This window comes from Eleutherodactylus coqui, chromosome 13 (assembly GCF_035609145.1).
Source record: "Eleutherodactylus coqui strain aEleCoq1 chromosome 13, aEleCoq1.hap1, whole genome shotgun sequence".
Taxonomy (NCBI): domain Eukaryota; kingdom Metazoa; phylum Chordata; class Amphibia; order Anura; family Eleutherodactylidae; genus Eleutherodactylus; species Eleutherodactylus coqui.
Window position 1 is genome coordinate 68,770,579 of NC_089849.1, and position 21,095 is coordinate 68,791,673.

Consider the following 21,095-nt stretch of genomic DNA (forward strand, 5'->3'; position numbering starts at 1 on the left):
ACAATGACGCCGTTGTGGGTTTTTTTTTTTGTAGTTCACCCCACTTAAATGTTTTTACGTTTTTTATACATTATATGAAAACATTAAATTGTGCTATTAAAAATGCGGATTGTCCCACAAAAACAGCTATATTGACAGAAAAATAAAATAGTTTAAATCCTCTTGAAAAAAGGAAAGTTGAAGATGTTGCCGGTCTTTCCGTGTTGGGTTATTTGGCAGGGCTATTGTGATTAGTACTGATTGCTGATTTGTTTCTTATAGGGTTTTTCTGTGCCTCCCAGAGAAATGAGCGCCCGGCCTTCTTCATCTTCATCAACAAGCTCTAAATGCAGAATTCTCTCCACCCTGCACAAAGTTTTTGGATTTCGTACTTTCCGGTCAGACTTGCAGGAGAATGCAACCCGCACTGTGGTTAAAGGTGACTCCGACATGTTTCTCTGCTGTATACACCCGTCTGCCATAATAGTAAAGTCTAATATTGTGTAGTTTTCTTTCGGGCCGCAAAACCAGGTCTGACCTATCAAACCATGGAGTCCACAAGACCTCTGCAGGTGCCCGGTGGTATCTAGCACCAAGACATTAGCAGCAGATGCTTTATGTCCTATCAGTTACAAAGTGGGGCCTCCATGCATCAGACTTCCCACAGATTCTCAATCCGATTAAGATCTGGAGAATTTGGAGGACAAGTCAACACCTTGAACTCTTTTTCATGTTCCTCATCCATTGCTAAACTATTTTTTGCAGTCTGGCAGGGGGCATTATCCCATAAAAGAGACCACTGTCATTAGGGAATGCTATCCCCACGAAGGGGTGCACTCGGTCTGTACAATGTTTAGGTAGGTGGTACCTGTCAAAGCACGACCACCTAAATGTCAGGACACATGGTTCCACAGAAGGATGTTGCCCAGAGCATCACCCTGCCTCTACTGGTGTCTTCTTCTCATAGTCCATCCTACTAGCATCTCTTCCATAGTTAAGCGTTGGACATGCACTAGCAGTCCACATGATGTGAAAGAACCTAGGCCATCTTCTTCTATTGCTCCATTACCCAGTTCTAACGGTCATGTGCCAACTGTAGTGGACTGATGTGTGGCTACGTGGCACCATACACGGTAAGCTGGGATGCCTTACATCTTCATCATAGCCTGCAGTAACTTTTTCAGCAGTTTATAGAAGCTCTTCTGTCGGATCAGACCAGACTGAGCTTCACTCACCATGCACATCCTTGGAGCACTATGGTGTCGGTTGGCCACTCAAGGCCCTCAATGATCAACTGTATGGAGAGGCCGCAGTGCTCGGATGAGTATGACGGCCTTTTTGTTGCATATTAGATGCAGTGCCATACATTTCATAGTGGCAGTGCCTGGTGTACCAGCTCAGTCCCATTCACTTGCTGCTGTTAGGCCATGTGACCAATGATTGTGATGTCTCTGGTCTGGGAGGAGGCCACAGCATTTGCCAGAGTGGAGCGGTCTCCTCAAACTGCTGATCAACTGGGATCCCAAAAGCGGATCTCCACCGATCAGATATTGATGACCTGTCCTAACGATAGAATCATAGAATGGTAAAGTTGGAAGGAACATCCCGGGTCATCGGGTCCAACCCCCCTGCTTAGTGCAGGATTCACTAAATCATGCCGGACAGATGTCTGTTCAGCCTTTGTTTGAACACTTCCATTGAAGGAGAACTCACCACCTCCTGTGGTAACCTGTTCCACTCATTGATCACCTCACTGTCAAAGTTTTTTCTAATATATAATCTGTGTCTCCTCCCTTTCAATTTCATCCCATTGCTTCTAGTCTTTCGTTGTGCAAATGAGAATAGGGATGATCCCTCTGCACTGTTACAGCTTTTCAGATATTTGTAGACAGCTATTAAGGCCACCTGTCCACGGCTAAGGCGGAATATCGCTAGCGAGCAGAGCATCGCTATGATTCTCTGCTCGTGGGCACCGGCGCTGCGCTTTCCATAGCCTGCGCATCATCGCCCGTGGACAGGTAGCTTTAGTCTCCTCTCAGCCTTCTTTTTTGCAAGCTAAACATTCCCATATCCTTTAACTGTTCCTCATAGGACATGATTTGCAGACCGCTCACCATCCTGGTAACTCTTCTCTGCACTTGCTACATGTCAATTGTTTTTAAAATTCGTGTGCCCAGAACTGGACACAGTATTTTAGATGAGGTCTGACTAAGGAAGAGTAGAGGGGGATAATTGCCTCACGTGATCTAGACCAGGGGTCCCCAACTCCAGTCCTCAGGGACCAACAGCAGGTCATGTTTTCAGGATATCCTATGGTAAGAACACCTGTGGCAATGTCTGAGGCACCGACAATAATTACATTACCCGTGCAACACTGAGGAAATCCTGAAAACATGACCTGTTGGGGTCCCTGAGGACTGGAATTGGGGAACACTGATCTAGACTCTATGCTTCTCCTAATACATCAAAGAAGTGTGTTTGCCTTTTTGGCTGCTGCATCACATTGTTGACTCATGTTCAGTCTATCATCTATTACTATACCCAAGTATTTTTCACATGTGCTGCTTAGCCCAATTCCCAATTCTGTATGTGCTTTTTTCATTTTTCTTGCCCAGATGTAGGACTTTGCATTTCTCCTTGTTAAATACCATTCTTTTAGTCGCTGCCCACTGTGTAAGCTTTTCTAGATCTTTTCGAATTCTCTCTCTTCTCTAGTGTTAGCTATCCCTCCTAGCTTTGTGTTATTGGCAAATTTGATCAGTTTCCCATCAATTCCCTCCTGCAGATCATTTATAAAAATGTTGAACCACACTGGGCCTAGGACAGAGCCTTGTGGTACCGCACTTGATTCATTCTTCCACTTGGATGTGCAGCCATTTATGACCACTCTTTGAGTACGATCACTCAGCCAGTTGTGAATCCACCTAACAGTTGTGTTGTCAGTCCCATATTTGCTCATTTTTTCAATAAGTATAGTATAAGATACTTTGTCCAATGCTTTACTAAAGTCAAGATATGCTATATCTACCACTTTTTCCTGATCAACCCAGTCAGTGATTCTGTCATAGAAGGAAATTAGATTAGTCTGGCATGCATTGTAAGGTCCTAATGATAGGTCATCAGTATCCTAGTTCAGGAAAATCCCTTTAAAGGTATGATCACACATAGTGGAATTGGTGCGGATTTTCCTCTGCGGAAAATTTGTATCAAATGCTTTGTCAAAACCCTCACTACATAATGAGGATTTACATCAAAATCCATAGTGCAAAATTTTCTGCAGATTTTGGTACAGATCCGCACCAAAATCCACCACATGTGATTACAACCTAGGAACAACATATTGCTTCAAAAGGTCCTTTGTACTATTGTTGTGGTTGTTGGGCTTAAAGCACCTATTGAAGACTACAGTGGATGGGGGTAAGCTGATATCTTGAGACAACCCTTTTTAAAACCTATTTATATGCAACGATTATAGCTCAACGTTTGCTCAAACGATGTCTTTTGAGCGAATCGTTTCGTGTAAATGCTACCAACATTTATTTTTCGGCCAAGCAATGATTTTTAGTTCAGCTTAAAATCCATTGTTCGTCTGAAGAGCTGATAGCAGGGACTGCACGCTGTGTTTCTCCGCTGGAGTGCTGATAACATTGTATTCAGCTGCAGTCCCACCGGAGAACAAAGAAGCTGAATGCAGAAAACAGACCACCTGCTGTTATCTGCATACAGTGCGGGGAGGCTCATTTACATGCAAATGAAGGTAATAAGCTACTAATGGGCATGAATGCCCATTAGCAGCTTATGCAAAATGATTGCTCAAACTGTCAATCATCCTTTTTTTTGAGTGATCATCTTTGTGTGTAAATGGGGCTTTACAGCAAATCCTTATTGTGCTTGAATGCATTGTGGGTAATACCATTAATCATTTGTTTTCCTTGTTTCTCAGGTGACAAAGATGTGTTCGTCTGTATGCCAACTGGGGCTGGTAAGTCTCTTTGCTATCAGCTCCCAGCTGTCCTTGCCACTGGAATCACTTTTGTCATCTCCCCCTTGCTAGCTCTGATTCAGGTAATGTATTCTAAAGGTTACATACATCGTTAATATTAATAAATTGGTTATGTGAAGTTGTACGTTAGACCCCCAATTTGTGCCCATAAAGCTTTCTACACTATTATGTCCATTGTGTCTATACTATTATGTCATCTAATGTTACACAAGTCACGCAGCAAAACCAAGATTAAGCAAAATTACTGCTTTGTGAAAAAAATCATGTAAACTGAGGGTAAACGATTAGATTGTATAATTTGCTCATCAGAGATCTGATCGTTAAAATATGCATTTTCTTGTTCTACAACTGTGTGAGCCCACGGACGTCATGAATTATTTAATGGGGTTTTCTGAAACCTAATTTCTCTCCACTTCCATTCCTAAAGTTCAAAAAAGTGGAAACTTTATAATTTTATAACTTTTTTAATATGTTTCTCTGAGTGGCGTTTTGATCGTGGGGATTTGTTTGGGTTTTTTTTGCAAATCATTGACCTGCCATACGTTTATCACGTGTTTCAGGCACAGGAGCCCAGTCCCTGAGTATACGGCATGTGATCAGTGACATCCCGGTCAGGAGGCTGGATCCACTAATCCATGTAACATTCATGGAGGGTCCAACACCTTTTTTGCGGCTTCACATATTCTGTTTGCTCTGACATACACAGTTGCATTTTGTAATCATCTGCTTGACTTATATTTCAGCTATAATTCTTCTGGAAATTAACATCAAGGGTATATGTGTATATGGCTATGTAAAGGGACTTGGACACCATCTTTTTGCAGCCCTCTCTAAGGGCAGCATAAGATGGTGACAGTCACAGTGATATGTCTGCTGTATGCATCTGTGCAGTAGTTTTGAAATTTGCATTTTATCAGTATCAGCAAATGCATAGAGGACTACTTAAGGTAGTCCTGGATATTCATGAGCTGCCGACTTGCTACACCCACTCCGCCGTCCAGCGATTGACTGACAGTTGTCTGCTTATTACTGTGCCAATTAGAGCTGCCAGTCATTGGCTGGAGGGCGGGTGGGTGTGGCCAGCCTGCAGCTCATGAATATGCAGGACTACTTCTGTGTCTGGCTGCTACTAATAAAATGCAAGTTTCTCCGAAACTCCTGCACGGATACAGCAGAGATATCACTGCAATCAGTGTGACAGGCACTACCGTATGACATTCTTGGTGAAGGCTGCAGAAACATGGTGACAGATTCCCTTTTTAAGAAAGGTTTCTTCTCACTTCCCTGTAAGATGCGCACTAACGTCTCTCCCTCTCTCTGTTTCACCCTGTACAGGATCAGATAGACCACCTTTTATCCCTGAAGATTCATGCTTGCTCTCTGAATTCCAAGCTGCTATTAGCAGAGCGTAGGAAAATCATTCAGGACCTGGAGAGCGAGAACCCGAAGATCAAACTCTTGTACATCACTCCGGAAATGGCTGCAGCCGCCTCCTTCCAGCCCACCCTGAACACGCTGCTATCCAGAAATCTGCTCTCCTACCTCGTCATAGATGAAGCTCACTGCGTTTCCGAGTGGGGCCATGATTTTCGACCCGATTACCAGCGCTTGGGAACTCTGCGCTCACGTTTGCCACAGACGCCTTGTGTTGCCCTGACTGCCACTGCCACCAAACAAGTGCAAGACGATATCATAGCTTCCCTGAAACTGAACCAACCTATTGCAATGTTTAAACTGCCCTGCTTTCGTTCCAACCTGTTCTACGATATTCAGATGAAAGATTTACTGCAAGATCCCTATGGCAATCTGAAGGACTTCTGCTTGAAAGCGCTGGGCGAAAAGACAGCTTCTGGGGTAATGAGAGGGTACATCATAACTTAGCATCAAAATGAAAGGGCGATTCTGTTTAACAGATCAATCATGTTCTTATTGAAAACTTCAATAAGAACATAAGAAGAATTCAAGAATCTGCAAATGGTGACAAGATTTTTCAATTTTGTATTGACAATTCAAGTCCTTTGTGAGGACTAAAAAAAAAAAGTTTAAATAATAATAAACAAAAAAAGGTTTAATAATATTAAAGTAACAAAAGTGTACCCCTCGCCTCTTTTCTTGTGTTTATAATGAAAAAAATATATATTTAGTATCACTGTGTCCATAAAAGTCCAATCTATCAAAGTAACACATTATATATCCCGTATGGTGAATGTCGCCATCAAAAAAGACACATCAGAATTGTGCTTTTTTGGTCACTCCCATCACCATGAAAAATATGTAATACAAAGCAATGAAAAAATTGTATGTACTCCAAAATGGCACCAATAGAAACTACAGAACGTCCTGCTTTAACCCTTTCCAATCCATTTATTTTTCTCACCCATTCTCCCCAGCTCCAAATAAATTGTTCAGGAGGGTGCAGGGAGGGACCTGCTTACCTGTCCGGCGTCTTCCGCATTCTACTTCTGCCTCCCGGCTCGGCGATCACGTAACCGCTGGGGTCAGGTGGCACCTGGCGGCCACATGATCGCCGGGCCGAGAGGCAAAAGGAGAATGCGCAAGACACCGGTCAGGTAAGCAGGTCCTCCCACGGTGCAGGCTCCCGGCTCGGCGTTCATGTGACCGCTTGAGGGTCAAGTAACACCGGCGGTCACATGATCGCCGGCCGGAATCTCTATGCATTACATAGCGCTAATTGAGCGCTATGTAATGTGTGAAGGAGAAGGCAGAAAGGGTTAAAAACCCTTACTGCCTTCTCCTCAGAGGTCCTCGATGAGGACCAGTGCAGGAGTGCATCTGCACCCGATGTGTCTGATGATCGGGTGCAGATGCACTCCTGCACTGCAGTGTCAGGCCTGTCCCGACATCGGAGCTGAGGAGGAAAAGGATGATGTCGGGGCAGGCCCAACATTGGATTGGAAAGGGTTAAACGAGCCCTCGCACAACTATGTCGATGGAAAAGTAAAAAAGTTATAGCTGTCAGAAGATGGCGGCAGAAAATGACTTTATTTAAAAAATAAATATATATATATATATATATATATATATAATATGTGTGTATATATATATATATATATAGTTGTTTTTTTTTAATTAAAAAAAAAAAATCTAAATTTTGCATCAATGCAATCATTAGGATCCGTTGTATAAACTTATGTCATTTTTACTGCAGTATGTAAAGCCCCTTTTACACGGGACGAATGTCGGGCACACCATGCCCCACACTCGTCCCCCACATATACTCGCTCCCATGCTTCATATGTTAGTGGAGTGCTTGCTAATGAAGGGATAGTACTGTATGTAAGACAATGTATCTCCTGTGATCTCACCCCACCGTACTTGCCTATTACTCTCACAGGGCTTTTCTGGTTGCGGGATTGTCTACTGTAGGACCAAGGATGCCTGTGAAGAAGTAGCTATTCACTTGTCCACGCTAGGTGTCCCATCTAAGGCCTACCATGCAGGTCAGTAACAGCCTGTTCCCTCTTTTTTTTTTTTTAACTTTTACATTCTGTCTTCTGTGATCTTTTGTATAAAGGCCCTTTTACACACAACAAATTTTGTCCAAACCCGCCGAAAGTTGTCAATCATCTTTACGTGTAAACGCAGGCAACCGAACGTTTTTCACTGACTTTTCGCTAATCGTTGATGTTTAGACCGCATACATTTTTTTCAGTCAGAAATTAATTTTTGCGTGGTTTAATTGACAATCGTTCCATCGCTAAGCGATTCATGGGGATTAGTTTTTGTTGGGCTGGGCCTTCTTGCACAGGAACAGCAATTGGCTGCATCCAGCACTAGCGATTGTATTTGTTTAATTCATTTACTACAAATCAGAAAACCAAGATTCTTTCTAATAGCAAACACCTAATCCTCCTGTGTATTTGGCAGGGATTTATGCCCACCGACCTGCTCTCACAGGCCAATCATTCACAAATGCACACGCCCTGCGATGAAAACAATCAACCTGTAGGTTCAGGCCTCCTGCACATGACAGGGTCGGATCTGGAAAGCAGAATCCCACAGCAGGATCCAACCCTGTGCCTGGCCGGTGACCCCGTTCACTGGTCCCAATTCTTCTTCTGTACTGCAGAAGTACCGGCCGGCGCTCCTGCGCTGTACAGATAGTCGCGCCGTCGCTTGGCGGTGACGCAGATTCTGCAACCCTTCTGCAGTGCTCAATGGAAGCTGTCAGTGCGGAAAACCACACAGAATGGAGCATGCTGCGATTTTTCTGCCACGAGCGGAAATTTCTGCTCGTGTGCAGGAAACAGCGGGTCTCCATAGGAGGATATGGGCGGTATTTGCTGCGGAATCCAGGAGCAGCCGCCGGCCACAGATTCCGCAAATCGAATCGGTCTATGTGCAGGAGCCCTTACATGTAAACACTACCAAGCGTCATACTAAGCCATTGAAAAGGCGACCGTCTTAAACTAAAATCTTGTACAGAAAACAGTTGTTCTCTTTTTGCTGGATCTAGCCAACTTTAAACAAATTTTGTTGTGTGTAATACCGTTGTACCTTTTAGAAAGGATGACTAAAGCTTCGTGTTTGTCATTTAGGTCTTAAACCAGCAGATCGAGTGTCCATCCAGAATGAATGGATGACGGAGGCAGTTCCTGTCATTGTGGCCACTATCAGTTTTGGCATGGGAGTAGATAAAGCCAATGTAAGGTGTGTAACCTGCTGTATTTTATATTCTGTTACACAGTATTGCTGCTGGAATGAAGGTGGTGCGGGCCAAGGAGCGGTCTTCCCCCACTTGCCTCCATTCACAGAAAGCAGACAGTCCTTCTAAAGTGAACGACTGCTGTTTACACTAAATGGCACATCATTCAGTTGTCTGGATGCAGAAACTGAACAATTCTCGTTTTAGTCGTTGCATGCGTTTACACTGATTATTGTTCAAATTCCCACGGGAGCTGTAATACCAAGCCTCACCACTGCAATGGGTATGGAGCTGTCAGTTTACAGCTCAGTGCATCCACCTGGTGATCAGCTGATTGGCAGGGTCCCAGGAGTTTGGCCCCTTGCGACCTACTATTGATGGCTTATTTTAAGGATAGGCCATCAACACTTTACTACTTGACAACATGTTTGTACTTGCTTTAGATGGAGCTTATGCTCGAAATGTTACAATTCTGTATTTCTGGAACTTTTAAATAAACCCCAAATTCCTTTCCAGTGTGTACTAGCCCAACTTTTTGATTTCTGTCCTGTGCCACTGGTGTTAATATAGAGAGTCCATCTCAAATCGAAGCTGCCCCCAGTGTTCGTGTGTGTAAAATATATCCAGGGAATGATATGTAGCTATCCCAGATAGAAATACGGTGTATCACAATTTATTCACCCACTGCTTCTATTTGGCGGTTCTTTGCATCATTCCTTGTATTATGCAGTTGACCCTTGATCAGGGTCTATGATATTTCACACCACTATATATTTGTCATCTATACATAGTGCTGCATTATACTTTGGAGGAACATATACAGGGAGTGAACAAAAATATGGAAACGCCATACGAAATGTACGCCTAAAGTTACATGGGATTATAAAGCATATTTCAATAAGACATGTAGAGACCGATTTTAAGTGGAGGTAATATGACACAGATGATGTCGGGCAGAAGTGAACATCAGCCTGAGCAACAAGATCCCATTGGTCAGGCATTTGAGCCACTCAGCTGCTCCCAAAACCACCCAGAGCAGGGCAAGAGGTGAAGTAAACACAAATTTAGAGGGAAAGCTCTCAGCCAAGCAGGGGTCAAAAGGGCAGCTCAGTGCTAATGATTAAAATCCCATATATTTCGTATGGTGTTTCCGTATTTTTGTCCACCCCCTCTATATGTATGTATAGACTTGTCCTCTAGTTCCCCTTCAGACATCTGTATACATTTGGTCTCAGTGGCTTAGTGAAGTAGCAGTTGCTACTGTAGGATGTCATGTTACTTTGGTTGTAATGTCCCTGTAGTCTGCGAAATTCCGATACAAATGGGAACAGTGTAACGTGTATGGGGACAGAAATGAGGACTGTATGAGTAAAGAAATTGGGGCAGAGAACAGTTGACTCCAGTACTTCTGTTTTTTTTTATTTCTGGTAGGTTTGTTGCACACTGGAATATTGCCAAGTCTATAGCCGGCTACTATCAAGAGTCCGGGAGAGCCGGCCGTGATGGCAAGCAGTCTTTTTGTCGTCTCTACTATTCCAGGATGGATCGGGAACAAATCAGCTTTTTGCTCAGAAAGGAAATAACTCGATACCAGGTGGGTGCGGAAGAACTTTTCTTATTTTTCCTTCTTTCTCTCTAAATGTCACAAAACCTACAAACTATTGAATGTTTCAGTGGTTAACAGGGTTATCGCATCAGAGACAACCCCTTTTAGTAAGCAGTGTCAGGGACACACGGCTGATCGCCCCAAGTCCCGCTCCAGTCTGCCTGGTCACGGCTTCTATCATACAAATTAGCTATTTGCCTGGGGTAACATTTCCCACGCAGCGGCCACTGCAGGAGAAATGTAGTGTTACAGTACAGCCATTCAAAGGCATGGCTGTGCTTTAGTAAAGGACGACTCAAAGTTCACCATAACAGGAGCCACTCTTGCCGAGCGGCTCTGTATTCTGGCTCGTAGAGGGGGACCCCATTCTATGATGATCATATACCCTAATATAGTGTATGACCATGGGTTGTGTTCTGGGCAAGACTCTTTTGTGTAGTTTTTTTTTCTATGCCTCTATGAACCAGTGTTCATAAAGACATCGATTGCTTTTTCTACATGGTTTTCGGATATCTGTATTCTGCCTGAGGGGTTGAGCAACAATGTAAATACAACATGCTACTTATAATAATGCCCATTTTGGATATATAATGGGCCACATGAGTCTTTTCCAAGCAGGGTAACACGTTCTGTAACTTTTGCATCCTGCATCTGCATCTTACTTATGGAGAAGTTCAGACACTTGTCTTTGCTTTGGAGATGCTGTATTCACTGTATGTGAAAAATGTTTATCTGTTTTCATTAAAATTAAAAGAAAATACATATTTTCAGGAAAAAAGAGGAAGGGTCAAAGCATCAGACAATGAATTAATGGTTGGATTTGAGGCAGTGGTGAATTATTGTGAGGCGTTGGGGTGAGTGTCATTATTTTTCTCTTCTCTATTAATCCTTAAGGCCGATGGTTTTGCCAGATGAAGTTGCTGTCGGCTGCCCATTTATCTTGCGCTGGCCAATACACGGGAGATGTAATAAATGCAGTCATTGAACTAATTTACATATGCCATCCTTGAACTAATTATATATTTTAATGACATTACATCAATATAGTCTTTAAAAAAAGTTGGTGACTATAGTTGAATCACTAACCACATTATTTATATCAATATCCAGATAAGAAATAGAATTAGTGATTTAGTTATTTACCATGTTTCCACGAAAATAAGACGTACCCCAATAATAAGCCCTACCTTGGTTTTTTTGAGGGGGTAGGGAGGCTTGAAATATAAGCCCTACCCCAAAAATAAGACTAGTTACACTACATGAAAAAAACAAATCAATATTCACCTAGCAGGCGTCGTTCGGGTCCCTCCCACTGGGCTGCGGTGCTCCGGCAGGCTTACGGGCAGTCCTCAATGCAGACAGAGCGTCTCTTGCTGGTGATGGGGCTTGAATACCCTGCCTCCAGCAAATGATTGCTCTGATTGGTTCAGGAGCACCGCCTCAGTCAGTCAGAGACGACGGTCGATTAACCAATCACAGCCAGTCATTGAATGACATCATTGCATGGATGTGATTGAGTCATCGAGCATCGGCTTTGATTGGTCGAGGCGGTGCTTCTGAACTAATTGGAGCAATTGCTTGCTGGAGGCAGGGTATTCAAGCCCCATCACCAGCAAGAAATGCTCCGTCGGCATTGAGGATGGCACAGAAGCCTGCCGGAGCACTGCAGCTTAGCGTGAGGGACCCGAATGACGCCTGCTAGGTGAATATAAGACCCCATGCCTCTCTTGGGGCAAAAATTAAGATAAAACAGGATCTTATTTTCGGGGAAACACAGTAGTTTCTAAGCCAACTGGTATTTGCATAGTCTCTAACTTTTTATGCATTTTATTGATACAATGTTATAGATAATATACATTTTGTGCAGCAAAACTCATCAACCTGTTGTTGTGTTTTTTTTTTTATATCGTTTATGCTGTTGTGGTTTTTATGTGTTGCTTGTGACCGGTACTACTAGAATCGCTTTTGTACTTTTTCTCATCAATGTAGATTGACTTTTTGGCATTGTGAAGTATAAAGCTCAGTGGATATCTTTGTTAATACTAAGCAGACCATGGAAAACTGTTCAGGAGTAATTATTTTACATGGGAATTACTAATTTTGTAGAATGCAAAAGTCCCAGTCCTGAATAATGCTCCGTGTTTTCCTAACCTGCCCTAACTGCAACTACATAGACAGTGTACAGTATCTGCATATATATTGTTCTTTTTGATCAGCAATATAATGTATAACATAGTATGTGAGGCCGAATGAAGACAATGTCCATCTAGTCCAGCCTGTTTACCCTCCTATGTTGTTGATCCAGAGGAAGGCAAAAAACCCCAAGGGCAGAAGCCAATTAGCCCTTTTGGGGGAAAATTCCTTCCCAACTCCCTAATGGCAATCAGACTAATCCCTGGATCAACCCCTAATAGTTCCTACTGCCTGTATACCCGGATTAACAATTAACCTAAGATTTATATCCTGTAATATCCTTCCACTCTAGAAAGACATCAAGTCCCCTTTTAAACTCCTCTATGGATTTTGCCATCACCACATCCTCAGGCAGAGAGTTCCACAGTCTAACTGCTCTTACAGTAAAGAACCCCTTTCTGTGTTGGCCTGCTTTCTTCCAGACGGTGCAGTATAAGGTTGTGTTTTGCAATTTGTGATTCTCTATGAAAGCCTGCTTTATTTTGTGAAATATTTTCTTCGAGCGCATAAATTAATGTTAGCAGAATATTGGGGTTAAAAAGCATATACAGTACCTTAACCCCTTTAGTGGTATGCCCCGAAAATCTCTTAAAAATCAGTGTTGAAATGTGCTGAAGACTACCTAAACGTGCCACTGAAGGAATTAAAGGGCCATTCCAGCAAAAACACATTTTTCCATTCCTGGACCCCTCGCCATGATTGCCTGTCAAACCTTGGACGTCTCGTATATGCCACAGAAGGCTTCCATATATTATCTCCATCCTTCCCCTTCTTCTATTGTATGTGTAGCAGAAAGCTTGGGGGTATGAAATGAAGCCTCTAAGTCAGGGGTGCACAATCTGTGGCCGGCGGTGCCATTCTGTCCGGCCTGAACACGGAAATGCTTCGTTGTGCGGTTGCTCATGTGTAGCTTCTATGTCCAAGAGAAGAGGAGTGATGCTCAGCTCAGGAATAGGGATGAGAAGTACTAAGGGTGCACCGTGGTGCTATAATCTCATATAGGGAGAATGGGGTCTTTTATCACTGTAGCACTCCAGGAAGAAGTATATAAGTTACAGTTGGCCATTTATGCTGTGACTCTCTCCATTGTTTATGGGAGTTGGGAAACCTTGGGCTGTTTCTAGAGTCACACACGGGTATGGTATCCTTCTCTTTGGAGTGCTGACCGGGGGAGTAGGGAACTCTGTTATCCCAATAGGTTCAGGTTCCACTTTCAGGACATTTATTGTATATACTTTTGATATGCCATTAATTATCTCAGATGATAATACACCTTTAGGTTTTATTGCAGTCCTTGGAAGTGGCTCAGTATGACAATGTAGCCCTCGGGTGCTGAAAGCTGTGCACTCCTTCTCAAAACGGATCAGTTCAATTCCGTAGGTCCAACTACTCGTGGACCACTCTAGGTCGACCCAGATTTTTTTTTGTTTTCAGATATTCTAATTTTTGCTAGAATTTCTTAATGGCCCAAGTTAGCTGGTCTTTAATGGCTCTCCACTCGTAGAACTGGGCATCACCCACACTATGACGTCCATATGCCCTAAGATAACAATTTGTTGTTTATGGCAAGGTCAACACCTTAGAAATACCTACTGTATAGTCGTACATTACCTGGGTCATTTCTGGAAATGCCTGTTTGTGTCCGTAATTCTTGCTTGTTGGGTTGGTGTAAAGTTAGCACTACTGTTATTACGAAATACGTCACACAATGAGTAATGATGCCATCTACTATAATAGTAATAACATAGAAGACAGGCTTGGTTTGTATACACTAGTGTTAGAACTGGTTTAGTGTGCTTCATAGAAACCGGTCGTGGGTGTGCAAGTGTGGTGGTGGGTGTACAAACAGGTCACCATTGCAGAATGAGGAAGACCAGAAGAGCTTTATATCCAGCCATGTGGCATGGGCCTGGGGTATACAGCTGAATACAGTGACATGCGCGTGATACACGGTGAATGGAGGCCGTGGAAGTCAATGGACTTTCATTCTTCCATGCACACCAGCGTGTGGACACTGCATGTCTATACACATGTATGTATGTATACATATTACTGTGTAATATGTGCATACAGCTCCCATTGAGCTCTATGGATGCATGTGTTTACGCAGCCCATTGCTTAAGCCTTGCGTGTGAAACGCTTATTGCATAGCAAATTGCTAATTAATCACTGTATATGCCTATGTCCCAGCCTGCATTTATTTTTCACGAGTGTATAGAAACGTGGTTACATATGCAGCCATAGCCACACAAAAAAAGCATACGCACTCAGAAGCAGGGAAATACGCAGGCCTTGATACGCAACATTTTACACACATGCCCGTGGATATGAGGCCTTAGTCCAATCAAACCAATTAAATTATGCAGGATAGATTTATGCTATGTGAAACTATAGCTCCCAGTATGACCCAAACACTGGTAAGGTTATACTGAGAGTTGTTTCACAATCTACATAGGTGCCACCAAAATCTCGACCTTACAAGTGACTATAGTACTGATCAGACACAATCTGAGGTAGAATATTCACATACACGTATCATTTTTTTCTCAGGTTGCATTGATTCTATTCCCTTTTCTACTCCATTCAGCCAGACCAGCATGACCACTTCTTCCAGGTCTATCTTGACTCCGCACACTGTGCCTCTTAAAAACGACAACTCCACATACTGTGTCCCTCGAATATACTAATACTACAAGCTATACCCTGAAAATAGTGCCACATGCTGTCATCTGAAAAAATAGCACTACTCACCATGGCTCCTAAAATTGTTCCCAACTATTGTGTCCCCTGAAATGAATAATACAATACACTACTACTTCTGAAATAAAATCTGATATACTGTGCCCCTGATAATACTCACCTGTCCCAGTTACTGCGCTGTCATCTAGTGATGCGGGTCAGGCTTCTGCAGAATGTAGCGGGCATCAAAATAATGCAGTTGTGCTGTCTGCATCATCGAAGAAACGCCACATGGTGGGGCAGAGAGCCGAGGACCAGTAGAGCTGCATACAGGGGAACGGAGTCAGAATTTGTCTTCTTCCAAGTCCCTCAGTCAGCTGTTGGGGTATGGTCACACGTAGCAGATTTGGTGTGGATTTTTGAACCATTTGCTGCAGATTTTGATGCAGATGTGCAGCAGGCTTCATCCTTTCAATGGAAGATGTGAAGTCTGCAGCGGATCCGCAATAAAATCGTCAGCATGCACCATGTCGTGAAGATTCTCATGCAGACTTATTCACTATGCAAAATCTGCATCAAATCCGCTACGTGTGAACAGACCTTTATTCCAGCAATCAATTCTATAGAAAAGGGAGAAACAGCCAGATCCCTTCTTTACATTAGGCCCCCTGCACACTGCACAGCTGGATTGCGCATGTGCAATCCCGCTACGGAATCCGACTCTGCCAGCAGCGGCCTCTATGCGTACCTGTCACTTTTCTTTTTTCTGTTCTGCGGATGGTCCCAACGGCGAGCCGTCGGACATGTGCAGTATGTATTTCTTTGAACTTCTGCTTTTCCAACATCGTTGCAGGAGGGCAGCGGATTGGATGGCTTCCATTAACTTCAATGGAAGCTGAGCGGTCCATGCAGATTCAGCGAAAAATTGGAGCATGCTGCGATTTTTTTTTTTTTCCTTTGCTTTCGGAAACCACAGTTGGTTTTTGCAAGTGTGCGGGAAGAATCGATTTCCCATAGCATGCTATGGCTTTTATTTCCTGCGGATCTGCGTTGCGGACGCTCGCCACAGATTCTGCAGCAAATATCCATCCGGGGGCAGGAGCCTTAGGTATTGGGTGCTTTTAGCCTGCATCATGTTCCCACTTAGAAGCTCCGAAAACACTGAACGCAGACTCCTTGTCGAAAAGCCAATACATACTGCACTATCACAAGCCCCTACTGATATCGCTTGGCACCATATTTGGCATCCTGATGATCTAGATCCTGAATACATTTGTGTCCATGAGCCCTTAGGTGAAGGTGTCCTTCTCTTAGTGCTGCGCTTTATATGGTTTTCATATACTTATTAGTTACTATAAAGTGCCATTGACTTAGTATCTTTTGACAAAGGAGGAGAACGATGGTGTAGATCAGAGGCGTAACTTGAAGCTCCCGGGCCCCGATACAAAACTTGTAACAGTGCCCCCAACTAGAATGCTTTACTCATAGTACTGGGCTCCCTATATGGAGAAGAGAGGCCTTATGGGCCCCCTAAGGCTCCTGGGCCCAGGTGCAACTGCATCCCCTGCATCCTCTATAGTTACACCCCTGGTGTAGATGTTGGTAATGTAGAAAAGGGTATTTAATGGGTATGTAGATGAACTTGGTTGACGTATTATAAGAACCTTTTGCTACAATACCTTGTTTTTATATTACCATGTATGAATTGGTTGATTCCAACCAGGGTTCTCTAGGAACTTATTTGGCCCTTCCTAGAGAACAGGTTAGCTAGAGCTGTCACATTTTCTGCAGGAATGGCAAACTCCATGCGTTCGATGGGTGCAGGTAATGCAGACAAGAAACTTTGGATTTCCAGTATGAAAAATATTTAGTCGTCACAATTTGAAGCTGAGATCTCTTTAGAAGACTTGTACGGCGCTGGATGACTCCTGTTATATATGGCAAAGGTTACACAAAGGCTTGTTCGACTTTAAAGAACCTCAGAGCTGGGACATTCTCTCCATTGAACCTGGTTATGTGCACCTTCTATTTAGTAGCCTATTGGATATGTTATTATATGGGCCATACAATACAGTCATTTCAATGGATGCAGTTATTTCATTTAGTATTGGGAAAGCTCTGAACAAGTACAAACCTGCCTGACAAAGGATTGCCGGAGCTATTACTGTCCAGCTCTAATAGCACTCTCTGTGGCCACACCTATGATGGGGAATCGAGACGGGAGACTCCCTTTCAGCTCTCATGCATCAAAGCTGGTTTGACGGCATTGTAAGTCAGGTTTATTGACTCAAGTACCAGTGTCTCTTCACAGCAGGTGAAACCCCAGTTAGTTTTATTGCACCCATGACAAGATATAGTAGAATAGAAATACGTTTTATGTTTCAGTAGGACAGGGAGATCTGCAGCCGTGGGTGCTAGGTGTGCCCACTGTAGTGCCGAGGGTCCTATCGTGGGCACAGGAGGGCTGGCTTTGTGCTGTATTTTCTTAGCACTTGTATAACACTTGTGAATATTGCCTATCTGGACATAAGGGTTTTTTTTTTTTTACATTTTTGCTTTTAAGGTAACCTGTCACCAACTATGAACACTGTAAATTAATGATGCTTATAGGACAGGTCCTAATGAGTCTGGGGATGGATATATATTTTTTTTTACCTACATGGCTCCCTGTTCCCGCACTGTCACTCCTGAAAATCAGTGCAGCGGACTCCTCTTTTTCCATAGAGAACAACATATGTGTGCACACGGCCTGCAGAGGCGAGTTCGCTGCACTGTCTACACACAGACTTTCAGGGGAGCCGGGTACGTATAAAAATATATATATCCCTGGACTACTCAGGACATGCCACCAGAACTTAGTTTCTTAGCTTATAGTGCCCATAGGTGGTTACATGTTCCATTTAAAGCTGGGGTGCACAACATCTGGTCCTCAATGCCATCCTGTACGGCCCTAATCATTCGGGCACAGAAATATTTATTTGTGGCTGCTCGCATGTAGTTTCCATGTCAGGGTTAAGAGGAGAGGCACATAGCACGGCAACAGAAATGAGCAAGTACTAAGGGTGCACTGTGTAACCATGTCTGGTCCCTATATATTAGGACTAGTACTAAGGGTGCACTGTGTAGCCATGTCTGGTCCCCTATATATTAGGACAAGTACTAAGAGGCACTGTGTAGTCATGTCTGGGTCTCCTATATATTAGGACAAGTACTAATGCTGCACTGTGTAGTCATGTCTGGGCCCTCTATATATTAGGACAAGTACTAAGGGTGCCCTGTGTAGCCATGTCTGGGTCCCCTATATATTAGGACAAGTACTAAGGGTGCACTGTGTAGTCATGTCTGGGTCTCCTATATATTAGGACAAGTACTAAGGGTGCCCTGTGTAGCCATGTCTGGGTCCCTATATATTAGGACAAGTACTAAGGGTGCACTGTGTACCCATGTCTGGGCCCCCTATATATTAGGACAAGTACTAAGGGTGCACTGTGTAGTCATGTCTGGGTCTCCTATATATTAGGACAAGTACTAAGGGTGAACTGTGTAGTCATGTCTGGGCCCTCTATATATTAGGACAAGTACTAAGGGTGCACTCGGTAGTCATGTCCGTGTCCCCTATATGTTAGGACAAGTACTAAGGGTGCACTGTGTACCCATGTCTGGGCCCCCTATATATTAGGACAAGTACTAAGGGTGCACTGTGTAGCCATGTCTGGTCCCTATATATTAGGACAAGTACTAAGGGTGCACTGTGTAGCCGTGTCTGGGTCCCCTATTTATTAGGACTAGTCTAAGGGTGCACTTTGTAGCCACGTCTGGGTCCCTATATATTAGGACAAGTACTAAGGGTGCACTGTGTAACCATGTCTGGGTCCCTATATATTAGGACAAGTACTAAGGGTGCACTGTGTAGCCATGTCTGGTCCCTATATATTAGGACAAGTACTAAGGGTGCACTGTGTAGCCGTGTCTGGGTCCCCTATTTATTAGGACTAGTCTAAGGGTGCACTTTGTAGCCACGTCTGGGTCCCCGACATATTGGGACAAGTACTAAGGGTGCACTGAGCAGCCATGTATAGTTCCCCTATATATTAGGACAAGTACTACAGGTGCACTGTGTAGCCGTGTCTGGGTCCCTATATATTAGGACAAGTACTAAGGGTGCCCTGTGTAGCCATGTCTAGTTCCCCTATATATTAGGACAAGTACTAAGGGTGCACTGTGTAGCCATGTATAGTTCCCCTATATATTAGGACAAGTACTACAGGTGCACTGTGTAGCCATGTCTGGGTCTCCTATATATTAGGACAAGTACTAAGGGTGCTCTGTGTAGCCATGTCTGGGTCTCCTATATATTAGGACAAGTAATAAGGGTGCACTGAGCAGTCATGTCTGGTCCCTATATATTAGAACAAGTACTAAGGATGCACTGTGTAGCCATGTCTGGTCCCTATATGTTAGGACAAGTACTAAGGGTGCACTGTGTAGTCATGTCTGATCTCCTATATATTAGGACAAGTACTAAGGGTGCACTGTGTAGCCATGTCTAGGTTCACTATATATTAGGATAAGTACTACAGGTGCACTGTGTAGCCATGTCTGGGTCCCCTATATATTAGGACAAGTACTAAGGGTGCACTGTGTAGTCATGTCTGGGTCCTCTATATATTAGGACAAGTACTACAGGTGCACTGTGTAGCCATGTCTGGGTCCCCTATAGATTAGGACAAGTACTACAGGTGCACTATGTAGCCATGTCTGGGTCCCCTACATATTAGGACAAGTACTACAGGTGCACTGTGTAGCCATGTCTGGTCCCCCTATATATTAGGACAAGTACTAAGGGTGCACTGTGTAGTCATATCAAGGTCCCCTATATATTAGGACAAGTACCGTGTTTCCCTGAAAATAAGACACTGTCTTATATTAACTTATGTCCCAGTAGAGGCACAGTGTCTATTTTCGGGGGGGGGGGGGGGGTGTCTTAATACTCGCCTAGCAGGAGGCGTTTGGGTCCCTCACTGGGCTGCAGTGCTCCAGCAGTCTTCTGTGATGTCATTCACTGAATAGCTGTGATTGGTTCATTGAGCGCCAGCTCTCTTGCTGGAGGAGGAGTATTCAAGGTTCGTTACCAGGAAGAGAATGCTCTCTCAGTGCTGAGGACTAAACGGAAGACTGCCGGAGCACCACAGCCCAATGTGAGGGACCAGAACACCGCCTGCTAAGTGTTTTTTTTTTTTTTTTTTAATGTAGTGTAGCTAGGGCTTATTTTCGGGGTGGGCTTATACTTCAAGTCCATCCCCCCTGAAAATCAGGGCAGGGCTTATATTCAGGGTAGGTCTTAGTTTCGGGGAAGCACAGAACTAAGGGTGCACTGTGTAGCCATTTCTGGATCCCCTATATACTAGGACAAGTGCTAAGGGTGCCCTGTGTAATCATGTCTGGACCCCCTATATATTAGCAAAATAAAGTGTCTTGACTTGTTCGGCACTCCAGACCTGAGTATATGAGTTAGAGGCATTGTATATACATGCAGCTCTCTCCAGTGTATTTTATAGGATTTATGAAATGCCATTACCTCTACATCCATTATCTATATTGGAGAGTGACACGTGCATTGTCTACTCCTCTCTGCAGTGCTGATTGGGGGGACGGTGACCCTCATTCTCCCAATAGGAGGACTTGGAAGTGGAACTTGGTTTGATTCATTATGGCGTATACCACAGATATACCATGAATGTCTCAGATGGGAATACCATTGCTGCCCTTGGAAGTGGTTTGGTATGGCAATGTGGCCCTCGGACCAGAAAAAGTTGTGCACCCCTGCTGTAAAAGGACCCTGTGATTAGTTTTGATACCTCTAAACTCAGAACATTGGTACATAGATGCTGGAGGAAACCAGGTAAATATCCCCATGTTTGCTGGGATACACCAAGCATAGCTTACATGTTTATACACTCACATGTCAC

General features: G+C 43.7%; 1 protein-coding gene across 2 annotated transcripts in view; it reads left to right on the forward strand.

Moving 5' to 3' along the window:
- Positions 1–21,095, forward strand: part of RECQL5 (RecQ like helicase 5) — an 84,268-nt gene that overhangs the window by 7,762 nt on the left and 55,411 nt on the right. For both annotated transcript variants that reach the window (XM_066587818.1, XM_066587819.1), the window contains exons 2-8: positions 262–418; positions 3,923–4,044; positions 5,318–5,836; positions 7,338–7,443; positions 8,542–8,653; positions 10,080–10,242; positions 11,026–11,108. In XM_066587818.1, the coding sequence (XP_066443915.1) occupies positions 286–418; positions 3,923–4,044; positions 5,318–5,836; positions 7,338–7,443; positions 8,542–8,653; positions 10,080–10,242; positions 11,026–11,108 (1,238 nt within the window). In that variant the 5' untranslated portion in view covers positions 262–285. The remainder of the gene's footprint in view (positions 1–261; positions 419–3,922; positions 4,045–5,317; positions 5,837–7,337; positions 7,444–8,541; positions 8,654–10,079; positions 10,243–11,025; positions 11,109–21,095) is intronic.